Source organism: Austrofundulus limnaeus, unplaced genomic scaffold (genome assembly GCF_001266775.1).
Source record: "Austrofundulus limnaeus strain Quisiro unplaced genomic scaffold, Austrofundulus_limnaeus-1.0 Scaffold49, whole genome shotgun sequence".
Taxonomy (NCBI): Eukaryota; Metazoa; Chordata; class Actinopteri; order Cyprinodontiformes; family Rivulidae; genus Austrofundulus; species Austrofundulus limnaeus.
This window is the reverse complement of record NW_013952451.1, coordinates 11,193-24,906: the sequence shown is the minus strand read 5'-3', so window position 1 is coordinate 24,906 and position 13,714 is coordinate 11,193. Positions and strand designations below refer to the sequence as shown.

The 13,714-nt window shown below is 38.5% G+C and overlaps 2 protein-coding genes across 2 annotated transcripts; one reads left to right on the top strand and one right to left on the bottom strand.

Annotated features, from left to right (window-relative positions):
• The first annotated feature begins 2,141 nt into the window (after nucleotides 1-2,141).
• chmp5b (charged multivesicular body protein 5b) lies at nucleotides 2,142-5,635 on the top strand. The gene is made up of 8 exons (XM_014008313.1): nucleotides 2,142-2,302; nucleotides 2,846-2,950; nucleotides 3,488-3,534; nucleotides 3,666-3,759; nucleotides 3,827-3,898; nucleotides 4,051-4,159; nucleotides 4,376-4,491; nucleotides 5,302-5,635. Exons 1-8 carry the CDS (start codon nucleotides 2,234-2,236, stop codon nucleotides 5,350-5,352), a joined length of 663 nt encoding a protein of 220 aa, XP_013863767.1. The 5' UTR covers nucleotides 2,142-2,233; the 3' UTR covers nucleotides 5,353-5,635.
• A 38-nt stretch (nucleotides 5,636-5,673) lies between these two features.
• Nucleotides 5,674-12,159, bottom strand: fastkd3 (FAST kinase domains 3). Its single transcript, XM_014008311.1, is given in 8 exon segments — nucleotides 5,674-5,905; nucleotides 7,184-7,298; nucleotides 7,390-7,459; nucleotides 7,528-7,702; nucleotides 10,114-10,199; nucleotides 10,279-11,424; nucleotides 11,427-11,741; nucleotides 12,017-12,159. Coding segments are annotated over 7 exon segments (1,974 nt in total). The 5' UTR covers nucleotides 11,716-11,741; nucleotides 12,017-12,159; the 3' UTR covers nucleotides 5,674-5,812.
• Between the last annotated feature and the right edge of the window lie 1,555 nt (nucleotides 12,160-13,714).

Genomic DNA, 13,714 nt, shown 5'->3' with positions numbered 1-13,714 from the left:
TATTCAAATGAAGATTCACATCTGTGTTGAGTTTATCATACCCCCATTTCTAATACATTTATTTATTTATTTATTTATTTATTTATTTATTTATTTATTGCCATAAGTGCCTTGAACAGTCCAGGATAACGAGTTCATGGCAGCAGGAGTTGTGTTTGTTTGTTTCGTCTCCCCCTCAGTTTGACATGTCAGTGTTAGCTGCATGAAACACTGGTCACAGACATGTGCCAAAAGCTTTTTCGCCTCTGTGGAGTGTGTGAATGGTGCTGATTGGTGTCAGTGTGAGAAAAACTGACTCACGATGGACTTTTGAAGTTGCGTAATGGTTGGTGGAAGGTTAAAAATAGGCATCACTCAGCTGCGTCACAGCACTTCTGTCAACAAGGGAAGGTAAAAGGACAAAATCCTGGACTTAAATGTGCATTWAAAATTTGTCAGAGGGCTCTCTTATTTGTTTTGACTCATGAATTGTGTCCAAACTGATAAGCTGTATAAAACTGACGTCATATAATACTTAACTTTATGCTGTTTATGGCTTTTAGAGTGACGACGCGTATTTCTCTTATGCTGTTATTGCTTTATCTGATCATATCAATTGTTCAAACAAGTTATTCATTTATTGRATATAACATCTGTACAATAAGTGCTTGAAAAACTTTATTTTGTGAAGAATATGGGAAAACTATCTCCTTGTACTAACATATTTGAAATACAACTGTACCTGTAGCATGTATAAATCATTGTGAATTTTAAGACAACATCAGGAGTTAAACATGCTTTATGTACTGAATGTGSATCTATGTCAAACGTACACATATTCACCCGTCTCATTTGGAAATGTTTTAGTGCAGKTTTTGCTTTTAAAAAGTAACWATTTTGTTCTTTAATCTCTGGTAGCTACATGTTAATGATGACAGAGCAAAACTGAGCTTTTATAGCATTTAAAAAAMGGACATTATTCTAACTGTGACTCATGCATTGTTTTATTTCTATCTGTGCTCTCAATTTAAATCTATTAAATGTTGTCTGCTGCCATTCATTTAGGACGTGTATTGATCCTGTCTGTGAATTTCTTAATACCTTAGCAAGTTTAATAAATCCACACTTAATCCACACTTGTCAGATTTCATTTGAAAACACACACTGTTTTAATACAGTTTGGAATCTCTTGAGATACATGTTTCTGATGTTTTTTTTTCTTCTACATATTATGTCATTTTGAACCCAGAAGCATGTCATTCATAGTGGCTTATTTTAGAGGGGGAGATCTACTACAAGCCAGCTGCTCCACCAAGAGGATGGAGGCTGTAATGAGCAAAATATGCTACAATAAATGTTTATAATCTTCGATAGTGAAATTTTTAAATGCTATTCATGTTTATTACCAACTGTCAGTACATTAAAAAGTGATTATCTCAAGCCTCCACTACTAAACAGCATGTGCAATACATTTTCAACCGAGTTTTTTTTTTCTGTCAAATAGTGGCCAAAGAGATGAAAAGCTGATGGTTTAAACCTTCATGAATCCTAACAAAATAGTAGGCCTATTCCTTCTTTGTACAATTGTCCTGTTTCATTTTTATAATGTTGAATTTTAATCACTAAAACATAAGGAGAGGCAAGTTTWACATCACCTTGTTTCTTAGCCTTTCGTTTTCATTGTGATATTTGAAATTGTCAAATTAGCTTGGAATAGCTTTTATATGCATCATGTGACAGCAGCTTGAATAACCACAAATGTATAAATATAAATAATATATTTAAGGCAAACAGTTGCAGCTGCACAATGCACTTGTTGCCAAAATTATGTTTGAAAGCAGAACGGTATACAAAAGTAAAGAACAAAAAATAAATAAATAAAAAGAATTATGTCAAGATCAGCTGTTTTATTTTTTATTTTTTTTTTAGGTTTTATTTTCAGTATAAGAGGTTCTGGAAGCACCTGAAAGAAATATTACAACAATTACACAAATGGCAGCATTGAAAGCGTTTACAGTTATAAATTATATGGTCAATAAATAGTTAGATGATGAAATAAAAGTAATTTTAAATTTTAAACAAAAGAAAAAAACGTTTTTAAAGGAAAAAATTACGGGCGCAGCTTGAGTGTTGATCACGTGACTGCTCTGACGTCATTCCAGGCTTTTCCGGGTGTTTCCTGCCTTCAGCTGTACGGCGGACTGTGACAGTCAACAAACTGTTGTTTGACATTGTAAACCTTAGTTTCACCGAGATGAATCGTATTTTCGGCAAAGGTAAATCCAAAGGTCCGCCACCGAACCTGTCGGACTGCATAGGAAACGTAAGTTTTATCCTGACACAACTTTTCCCCCCCGATATTTCTTTGCTAACTGTTAGCCAACTTCACTAAAGGAAACTGAACACAGCCCGACACATTTAAGTCTAGATTAATAAACTGTTTTATCTTTATCTTGTTTTAGTTAAGAAACTATGTAGTTAATTTGATGCGGGAAGATTTTTTTATAATGTTATATATTCGATGTTAGTCGAAAAACAAGATTTAACACAAAACGTCCCCTTGTTGTGTTCGGGTAATGACTCATCATWACATAATTCGACAACAATTCCTGCGTTTTGACCATTAAATAAGAATAAAACGTCTTACTTTGTGGGAACGAGTGGACAAAAAAAACCAGTTGTTCTGGTTGGTTGTGTTTGCGCAGAGCTAGTTTTAACCGACGAGAGGAAGAAGACTAAACCAGTCAATCTGAGCATGTTTAGCCCAGTAATACTGGCATGAAGACTGGGTTTTAACATGTACATGACTGTCTTTCATGTTCAAAACATTTTCTTAATCTTAATGCCTTGTTCTTTTTGTTTGTAGGTTGATTCTCGGGCGGAGTCCATTGATAAGAAAATTGCCAGACTTGATGCTGAACTTGTCAAATACAAAGATCAGATGAAAAAGATGCGAGATGGGCCTTCAAAGGTGAGATCACTTCTGAGATGTTACAACATTTATTTATTTATTTATTTATTTAAAACAAGTAAATGTACTTGCGTAAATCCATGACTCACACCCACACCTATTGAATGTGTACTGGTATAACCTGAGGCCCATGGCTCCTGTACCAGACGTAAGAACGCTGATCTTGGTGATGTAATTGTGTCTGTTTTACAGACGTCACGCAAACAAAAACAACACAGCCACACAACTAAAGAACAGAAAGTTACTTTTTGTTTTTAGTTTATGTTGGACAAGGAAGGTGTGGTATTTGTGTTGTTAACTGAAGAAAAGCTCTGTGAGACAGCAGCGCTGATGGAGTTGTTCTCAGAACGTCAAACAGAACCAGGCTTTATTGCATCTATAATGTCAACAAACTTGCTTGTAGATATAGGTTGTAACTTTAAAATGACGTTTTATATGAGCAGCCATTCGTTTTTGTTTATAAAATGCAAACTAAAAAAAAATGTAGCGCAAAAATAATGTGACGTAAATCAGTTGTGCAACTCTTTTATTCTCTAGAACATGGTGAAGCAAAAAGCAATGAGAGTTCTGAAGCAGAAGAGAATGTAAGTGGTTTTATATCCCAAACTTTGATTTGTTTAATCTATCAAATCCATCCAATGACCTCTACTCTTCCCTGAGTTACTTGATTCTCTACTTTCTCCTATAAAACCTTTTTTTTCCATGAACTTCCCAGGTATGAGGGTCAGAGAGATAACCTCATGCAGCAGTCGTTCAACATGGAACAAGCAAACTATACGATCCAAAACCTCAAAGACACTAAAACCACAGTAAGAGATGTGGCACGATGGATCACACAGCRGACAAACAGTTTGATTGATTTGTTTTTGTTTGTAGGTTGACGCCATGAAAGTCGGCCTCAAAGACATGAAGAAAGCATACAAGAATGTGAAAATCGATAAGATTGAGGTACGTTTTCATTTGCTTTTTGTTTTTGCACAGTTTTACTTTAATAGCAGTTAATTTGAACTTTTCTAATAGGGGAAAAAATAATCAGTTTGGACCCGTACACAACCATGAGTTGAGAGCCTACATTAAATGTTTTAATCTAAATCCCTCAGGATATCCAAGATCAGTTGGAGGACATGATGGAAGATGCCAATGAGATTCAAGAGGCTCTTAGCAGGAGCTACGGCACTCCAGAAATTGATGACGACGACCTGGAAGCAGGTGAATAAACGTGTTCACACTTTGATTTTAACATGATCTTGATCACATTTATTTGTGTACTTGAATTCAAACCATTGCACTGGTACAGAATTCCTTTTTATATGAATGTTAAAGGACTTTATCTAAATTGGGCGGAGAAACAAATGCTTTTTCAAATTATTTTAGCTGAGATCTGATGTAATCTGCTGGTCATTTCTCCTTCTGTTACGTCCTCAGAGCTGGATGCTCTTGGAGACGAGCTCCTCATGGATGATGACAGCTCCTACCTGGATGAGGCTGCGACTGCTCCTTCCATCCCAGAGGGCGTGCCTGGTGACAGATCAACCAACAGGGTATACATAGCACACTTCAAACTTTTCTAATCAGTAGTGATGGGTCGTTTGAAGCTGGAGCCAGATTTGTTTGGCAAAAGTTGTGATCAATAACATCTGAAGCTCCAAAAGTGCTGCAGTTACAGCACCATATTGGTACRTGACTCAGGTTTATGAAAYAGTGATAATTGGCAGGATTTGTGGTGTTTGGGTGGTTAATTTCCCTAAAACATAACAAACCAGCGAGTGACATTTAGCGAGACATGGAACAAGCCAGCCTCGTGTGTTTACAAATTCATAAGCACTTTTACCCAAGAAAAAAACAAAACAAACAAAAACAAAGAAGCACTGTTTAAGTTACAATATGATCTCAGTAAACATACGCTGCTTCATTACATAAATTCATGGAGGCAAGGAACTCTTAAYTGTCATTCCAAACTGGCTTGTTTAAACTATATTTATTAAAAAATCAGTTCTGTTTACAAAGGTCAAAAAGTCATAAAAGTGGCAACAAGTTTATTCATCAAAATTATTTATTCATGAAATAAACTATTTTATTCTTTCAACCACAATACAATCCACATTCAAAGCAGCTATCTTCATGACAGAAATGTCTCATATTAAAGACAAACTCTGTCAAACAGCCAACAACAATCAACTCTTTTCATTGAGTTCAAGCTGCTAAATGTGCTTTTGGCCACCAGATGGCGCCAAATGACTTGGAAAGCTTTAATTCTGTAATCGGTTTCAGAAAAACTTCATTTACCCATCACTACAAATCAGTCTATTGTCAATGTTCTGATTATTTATTTAAATTAATATTTGTTTCAGGATGGTGTCCTGGTGGATGAGTTCGGTCTTCCTCAGATTCCTGCTTCGTAAAGATCATTTTTAACATTTATTCGGTTAGTTTTACATGTATCATAGCCCTTTTTTTGTATTGGTGCAACTGACACTCCTGGCCTTTAAGTGCAGCAATGAAAACCAAAGCATCATCTGTCCAACAAGTGATAAATTGTAAAATCAGGCCTCCCTAGTTATTAAAGGTCGTGCTTATTTTTCTTTCTCTGAACTTATCTCAGCTTGAACAATGATTGGAAATGGGGTTCTTAACTTTGTACAGTTTCTGAAATGATAAACAAAATAAATTATTTTTCAAACAATACATCACTGTGATAATGGAGTCCTTCAAAAGATCCATACTTGTGGAAAAGGCTACTTTATTGAGTCAAACATGTCACAGTTCAAAATCAACAATTTTTATCAGTGAGTGTTTGGAAAAATAATAAATATGTATTTGCTTTAAAAAACAAGCCCTGAACCTCACAACATAATTTTCTCATCAACTCAGGCTGTATGTGTGAGGGAAGATCTTTTGGTGAAGATACTTTTTCACATTGGACTTGTGCAGTTCTTCAAATTCATGATAAGGAATCTATGAGAAAAAAAAACAAAAAAACAAGTCTTTAAAAATGATTGATGGGATGAAAACACAAAGTACCGAAATAGTTCCAAGATTAATCCATCTATGGCAGTGGTTCCCAACTTATTTTCCTAAAAATGCCCTCTTCTTACTTCCAAGCCAAGCCCACTCGATCTCTCACTACTCCCCACCTTTCCCAAAGACATGTTCAACCTTAATCTCTACCAAAATAATAAAAGAAAAAATCAAGTCTAGAATGGCATATGCAGAGTTTTAATTATTCAAGTGAACTTGTTTGGGGGATTATTTAATATACAAACATTGMGCCTCATGCAAGAACCGTTCGTACGCACAGATTGGTTAAGTTGTGCGTACGAGTGATTTAGGAGAATTTGTGGCATTCACCAATTTTATCGTAAGATTTTTTTCAGATATGAACAAAATTCACGAGTGGTCCAGACCTGTTGTATATTTTACGAGCAGTCAGTCTGCTGTTATCCAGATGGATTTTCTTCACTAATAACTTTTATATTCGTTAGTTTGAAGATATTTTGAGTTGAAAATAAATCACACTCTATAATTGTGTTGATAATAGGTTATTCTGTTTGAATTGGAATTAGATTTTAAATGTAACTAACAACATAAATTACACTTAAATTAAAAATATTTGACCAAAGAAAAACCGGAGCAGGACTACAGAGAGAGATAAATAAGATTTAGATTTTTATTTCTGTGACAGGAGACTCGACATTTAACAGCAGTCGTCATTTCATTCCTCGGCTTTAAAGCAGCTCCTTTAATTCTACAACTGAAGCTGCTAAAAATGACATTTCTTTTTTCTGGATCTCCGGGACCAGAACTTCAATCTCCGAACTCGTAAAGTTTTTTTGTTTTTTTTTTTACTTTGCCATGTCATTTATGAATGGACACTTCCTGGTATGTGAGGCAGGAAACATAGCCTTATATGGTGTTTTTGGGGTGGTAATTATGCTCATCACCTCTCCTCGTGCACGAGCACCTGATACACATTCATCAGTTTACGCAGCTCATTTACACACTTTTCCTGAAGATAGAAGAATATGTTGGATCTGACGTGACATGTTCGTACAAACCCTTCGTACGAACAAAAGTAAGAGAAATTTAGGATAAGAATACGAACATGTTCTTGCATGAGGCCCAATAAATTGATATTTTCACAACCTCTGAGCAGACATTATGTGCCCCCGCAGGTTGGGAACCACTATCAACAGATTAAACCTTAGTTAAGATGTTTGATTTTAAGAGTCTAACCTGCACAACTTCATATCCCAGCAGGCGCAGATGTCGCTGTTTGATAGCTTCTTTCCCAAGAAGCTGCTTGACGTTTGTAGTGAACCTCTCTTCTCCGTCAATACAAAGCGCTATCCTGCAACAAAGATCAGCCATTAATCATGCAGCTCTTACAAACCCTTGCTCACTTCCTGAATCATTCCTGTGTACCGCGTGAAGTAATTTACCTTTTGTACACATCATCAGTTTGATTGGCAGGCAGCACGAATCCCTTTTCGTCAAGTTTTATCTCCACATCTACGACAACATGTTACAACATAAATGACTTTTAGGTAGATAAGCTCAAAAAAAACAAAACACAATACCTATTGTATAGCAGTATGGTGTCAGAACTTTGGATCCAAAGTATGAACGATTCCCGAGTAAATCCACCAGTCCTGTTTTCACCGAGTTGTACAGTTGTGGCTCGACCGGCATCTCCAGAGAGCAACCGGACACGAGGAAAGATTTGACGCAATACATTGGAAGAAGCCTGTCACCCTGACCGAAGGGACAAATAGAAGAAATAAAAAAAACATATTTAAATTACACAAAGTACAATTTTGATAAAGTAGAGATTTGTTTCAGTCAAGCTTTTATCAGTAAAATTTGGTTCATTTTTGACAGTAAAGCTGACCCAGGCATTTAGGACACAACTACCTTTTTGAATTCACTTTGAAAAATCTGAACTTTACATTAAATACATGGTATTGTTGCTATAATTTGAGACTTACAACCCCTGGCAAAAAGTATGGAATCACCAGTCTTGGATGAGCACTCATTCAGTCATTTCATTCTGTAAAACAAACTCGGATCGAAAACATGAGATAATAAAAAGGTCATTCCAAAGTGCAATTTGTTCGCTTTCAGGAACACTCAAAGAAATGAAGAAAACATTGTGGACGTCAGTGAATGCTACTTTTATTGACAAAACACAGGGAAAAAAATACAGAATCCCTCAATTCTGAGGAAAGAAGTATGGAATCATGAAAAACAGATAAACAAAAGACCATTCAAAATACATCACTAGTATTTAGTTGCACCACTTTTGGCTTTTATAATGMCTTGCAGTCTCTGAGGCATGGACTTGATGAGTGAAAAACAGTACTCTTCATCAATTTGGCGCCAACTCTCTTTAATAGCAGTAACCAGATCAGCTTTGTAGGTCGGAGCCTTCTTGTGGACCTTTTTTTTTTTTTCAATTTCCACCACAGGTTTTCAATTGGGTTGAGATGTGGACTATTTGCAGGCCCTGACATCGACTGAATGTGTCTTTCTCCAAGGAATGCCTTCATTGTTTTTGCCCTATGGCACAGTGCATTGTCATCTTGGAAAATTATTTCATCACCTCCAAACATCTGTTCAATTGAAGGGATGAGAAAACTGTCCAAAATGTCAATGTAAACTTGTGCATTGATAGAAGAATTATCCACAGCATCTCCCCAGTGCCTTTGCCTGACATGCAGCCCCATATCATCAAGGACTGTGGAAATTTGGTTGTTTTCTTCAGGCAGTCCTCTTCATAAATCTCACTGGAACHGCACCAAACAAAAGTTCCAGCATCATCACCTTGTCCAATGCAGATTCTTGACTCATCACTGAAGATAACTTTCATCCAGTCATCCACAGTCCATGATAGCCTCCCCTTAGCCCATTGCAGTCTTGTTCCTTTTTGTTTAGGTGTCAATGATGGTTTTCTTTTAGCTTTCCTGTGTTGAAATCCCATTTCCTTTAGGCCATTTCTTARGGTTCGGTCACATYCATTGGCTCCAGCTTCCTCCCATTTATGCTTCATCTGTTTAGTTGTACTTTTTCACTTTTCAAGACAAATGGCCTTAAGTTGTTTGTCTTGATGCTTTGATGTCTTTCTTGGTCTACCAGTACTCTTGGCTTTAACAACCATTCCATGTTTGTATTTGGTCCATATCTTGGATCCAGCTGACTGTGAACAACCCACATCTTTAGCAACCATGAGTGAAGAGTTACCTTCTTCAAGAAGTTTCACAATCCTCTCTTTTGTTTCAAGAGACATTTCTCTTGTTGGAGCCATGGTTCTTGACACTCCACTTCGTCCTGCAGCCCTCCAAGGTGTCATGACTGCAGGTGTTTTTAACTGCAGACTAACGAACAGATCCAATCTGAGGCAGGTGTCCATTTAGGGAAAGGAAACTGACTGGATGTGTRCTTATTTTCTACCTCCAATTTGAGTGATTCCATACTTTTTTCCTCAGAATTGAGCGATTCCATATTTTTCCCTGTGCTTGTTCAATAAAAGTAACATTCACTGACTTGCACAATGTTTTCTCTTCATTTCTTTGAGTGTTCCTGAAAGCCAACAAGTTGCACTTTAGAATGACCTTATTATTGTATCATGTTTTTGATTTGAGTTTGTTTTACAGAATGAAATAACTGAATGAGTGCTCATCKAAGACTGGTGATTCCATACTTTTTGCTAAGAGTTGTATTTGACAAATTACTGCATAAAAGTCCTTAAACAAAATTATAAATATTAACAGCATTTTAACTTTCGTGATTTTTGTAAAATAATTTATTTAATTGTCTTAACTTTTTTTCAAGATTGTAAATACCTAAAAGCTTCCTCCTTTGTTTCTTTTTATGTTGTTCTATGCTGCAGAGGGGACAATATTGGGTGAAACACTTATTTAAAATAGTTTAAAAGCCGTCGTTATATCTACCAAGGGGAGTTAAAAGTATAAAACTAAAATGTCTGATTCCATATAATAAAATCCAGCTATATTGTTTGTAAAACCCAGAAATAATTATTAAAAATGCAGAAATGCACGATGATAAGAAGTGCATCGAACAAGTCAAAAGGAACTTCCCGCACAGAGGACACGTTTAACTGCAAGGTGTATATTCTGGTTTCTGACATGGTTCTTCAAATTCCTTACCTTATAGAAGGGACATTCCAACTTCACCGACATATAGAGCTGAGTTAACTGTGCCAGAACAGCCCGATCAATTTCTGCGTCCTGACCTGCAGCACAAAAATCAACACTTTTTTTCTTCAGCGTGCCTTCATAAAGTTGTACACGCTGTGTCAGAAAGTGTTTTACCTTGAATCTGCTGAAGGAAATGACTGCTAAAAACTTTGGAGATGAAGTTGACAGGGAACCTCTGCACTAGGGCGCAGGCGTGCAGCAAGCGGACAAGGGTTTGGGGCTGGAATTGTGAAAAGCGAGTGTACAGGATGGCTTCTACTTTACTGAAAAACTGGCCTGCATTGGGCGGGAGGTAACCCAGCTTCCCAAAAGTCACAATCTGCCTGGCTATTTGGCTGGTGCTGTAGTGATCGGCTCTGTACACAAAGCTCTCGGCGACAGCGTCGAAGACAGCGGGGGACAGGATGTTTCTGTGGCCAAAGAACTGCACCGCCCTGGACACCGTCTCTGGATGAGAGACGAAGGCCATCGTGGGCACGTGCTTCTCCATCGCTTCCACAAAATAACAATCGCTGTGGCCAAAATGGATCAGCGCGCTCAGGACATGGGTGAGCTCCTCGTCAGTGAAGTGAGGCACGTGCCGACCGGCTTGCTTACACAAACTGATTACAAGAGGCATGGCTTGAATCTGATTAAGGGTAACAAGAGCACTTAGTACCTGGGCAACGGCAGAGGGATCCATTAGGGAGGTGACTGTTACAGCGTGGATGTGCATGGCATTCAGCAAGTCTCTATATTTTCCACCTTCACAGTCTTGCAAGAGCTTGTAGACAGCTACAAGGTCTGTGAGACTCCACTGGGCAGGTTCCTGCTTCTGAATCTGCTTTATCGCCTGCTCTAATGTCACAGAGCCCGGACCCTCGATGGCCAGCATCGCCCGGCCCAAGGTGCACAGCTGCTCTACGGTCATCTGTCCCCCGTCCAACCTGGCCTGACTCTCAGACACCAGCCGCACCATCAGTGTGCTCCCGGGATCCAAGAAGAGGCGTGTGCAGGCCAGGAGAGCGGACATCAACCCAGATTCAGTGAGCCGCTCCGAGTCCTGCTCCAACTGGAAGCACAAGGCCCGGATAGTGTCGCTTTCGAGCACGGTTGGGTCTCTCAGAGCTGTGCCCTCCTGCTCCGTGTCGGCCACATGATGAAGAGCTGCTGCAGCCATGGTGTCTGACATGATCTCGACTGAGCGCAGGAGTTTGAAGACCTGCTGGGAGGAGGAGCAGGCCAGCAGGCTCTGCTGGAAAACCTGCACATCAGCAGCTGATGCAGCTGGGTCAAACGGAACTGGGGCACAGAGTCTCCATGCAGTCCTATAGAACTGCTGGGGAAGACGGAGGGCTCCCTGACGACGGTGCTCAGGCTCGCTCTGTACTCCTGCTGGAGCTTCCTGCAGCCGTGTCGCTGGATACAATGTCTGTCTGAAGTACAGAGGCAGGCTACACACGAGGAGGAGTGACTGCTGGTGGTGAGGTGTCTTCTGATGGGACAAACTGATGCATCACAACGAGCCCTGAACTGGCCATGCGGTAAACTCTGAATTAGTTTCAGAGCCATACTGGCCAAGGAGTCCTCGGTCCCAACTACAACATAAAAAGAACAACAACCTTTAAACTAGACACAGGAAAACCGTGTTATGAACGCAAATAAACACAGGTAGCAGGAGAGAGTACAGGTTTAGCGCAACCTTGAGGGCTGCCGTAGTAGCTAAGCTAACAGTAGCTTCTCTAAATTAGCTACTTAGCTGACAACTTTCTGTTCATCTCAAAAGTCGTCTTGCTGCTGCTGTTGTTGTAAGACGGAAATCTGCACTTAAAAACATACAAGGTCGAGGTTGGAAACAAGAAAACTCATTTACCTGGTCCTTCCGGACTGGCCGCTGCAGGGTCAAAGCAACACCGCAGCAGCAGTGTTGCCAGATGGGAAATGTTGAATTATCGTATCAGCAGCTCAAAATTATCGTATTTTGAGGAAAATTGTCGTACACACCCAAATTACATTCTGGAGAGGCTCAAATTTACAAATACATCCTGCTCAGCTCACAGTGTGCTCTGTATTCAACAAACTGCAAATTCTTTTGTTTATAATAAAGTTAAAAAGCACTGTTGGCTGTCTGTTTTTTTTTTCTACAAAAGCTTTATTGTAAACAAGAATAAAACGTGGAGTCTGGGGAAATACTGCATATAAAATGAAATGTTAGATAAAATGACTAGAATAAAATGTAAATTATAGGCAAAGTTAAAATGAAATCAGGAAAAGAACWAATCATTGTAGTTTATTGTACTTTTGATTAGTCAAGAAATAAATTGAGTGCATACTAGGCAAATTTAATCTGCAAGCCTCCAAAATCTTTTTTTTTTCTTTAAAAATAGCTTCTGGGTGTTTATTAAATGTAAATGTTGCTTATACTCCTCACCTTCTCAGTCCCACCTTTTCTTTTTGATGTTACAGTTATTATTTCTTTCACATAAGTTCTATTATATTTATCTTTGCTGCTACTAGTTGCCATCATAACCCCAATGCGGGAGGGGGTGTTCTCCCCCAGAAAAGTTTGAATGAAGTAGGTGCTGTTTCCTGCATTCTGGTGTATTTGCATGTTGTTCAACATATTTTAAACTACATAAATAAACACTTTCCTAACTATTTTAGAGACAGATTCTACATTCAACTCAATATATGAATCATCCTTTTTGTGTCACATTGGACGTTTGATTCTTTGACCAGCTGGTAGGAAGTAGAGTTTTAATAGGGTAAAATAAAAAACATTGGTGACTGTGTCGTGGCAGCCAGCCTTCACTTTAGAGACAGTAGTAGGCTATGTCAAGAGAACAAAAACTAAAGTTTCTTCTGTTGCTCCTTTTTTTACTGTCACAGCTCTAACCCTCCTTTCTATTGGCTAGGGACCGGCAAAYGGATCTATTTTAACCATAGAAATGTTTTTATTAACATCCCATCATGGATCAGTCAGCAGCAGCAGTATTCATTTCATGTCTGGATGGGATGGATATCTACCTGCAGCAGGGAGAGACGCAGAGTGAAGAAGCCTCCTGTCGGTGCTCTGGGACCGGGGAGGAGGAGCTCTCAGCAGCACGATGGAGAAATMTGTTCACGGCAGAGTCTCTCAAAGTCTCAATAACACCAGAAAAAGAGTCGACAGATTTTCACTAGTCACTTTTCTGAATAACAGTCTCTAGAGCAGTGTTTCCCAAAGTTGAGGTCGGGACCCAAAGTGGGGTCCCGAAACGTCAAGGTGGGGTCCTGAAAAGTTTTTTCTGAATTAATTACATTTTTACCTTAGTTGTTACAAATGAGTGAGGTTAGAATATTTAAAATGGATAAATGTAATATAAAAAATATTGTTACTATGCCCATGTTTAGTTGACCTGATAAAAATGTTTATCATCCAGAAACAGTTGGGGGCACAGGTCTCTGTTACTGTTATTTTGTGGGTCAAAAGCTGATAAGTTTGGGAACTGTTGTGGAATACTTATTATGTATCACCTTGACACTGTCCAATTGTTCATATCTTGTGATATCCCTGGACGTCATCATCAAG

What these genes read in the sequence shown, in the direction of transcription:
- chmp5b (XM_014008313.1), top strand. Translation starts at nt 2,234, where the DNA reads ATGAATCGTATTTTCGGCAAAGGTAAATCCAAAGGTCCGCCACCGAAC. An exon ending in TGTCGGACTGCATAGGAAAC is followed by an intron (nt 2,303 to 2,845) that starts GTAAGTTTTATC and finishes TTTTGTTTGTAG; the next exon opens with GTTGATTCTCGGGCGGAGTC. An exon ending in TCAAAGACACTAAAACCACA is followed by an intron (nt 3,760 to 3,826) that starts GTAAGAGATGTG and finishes TTTTGTTTGTAG; the next exon opens with GTTGACGCCATGAAAGTCGG.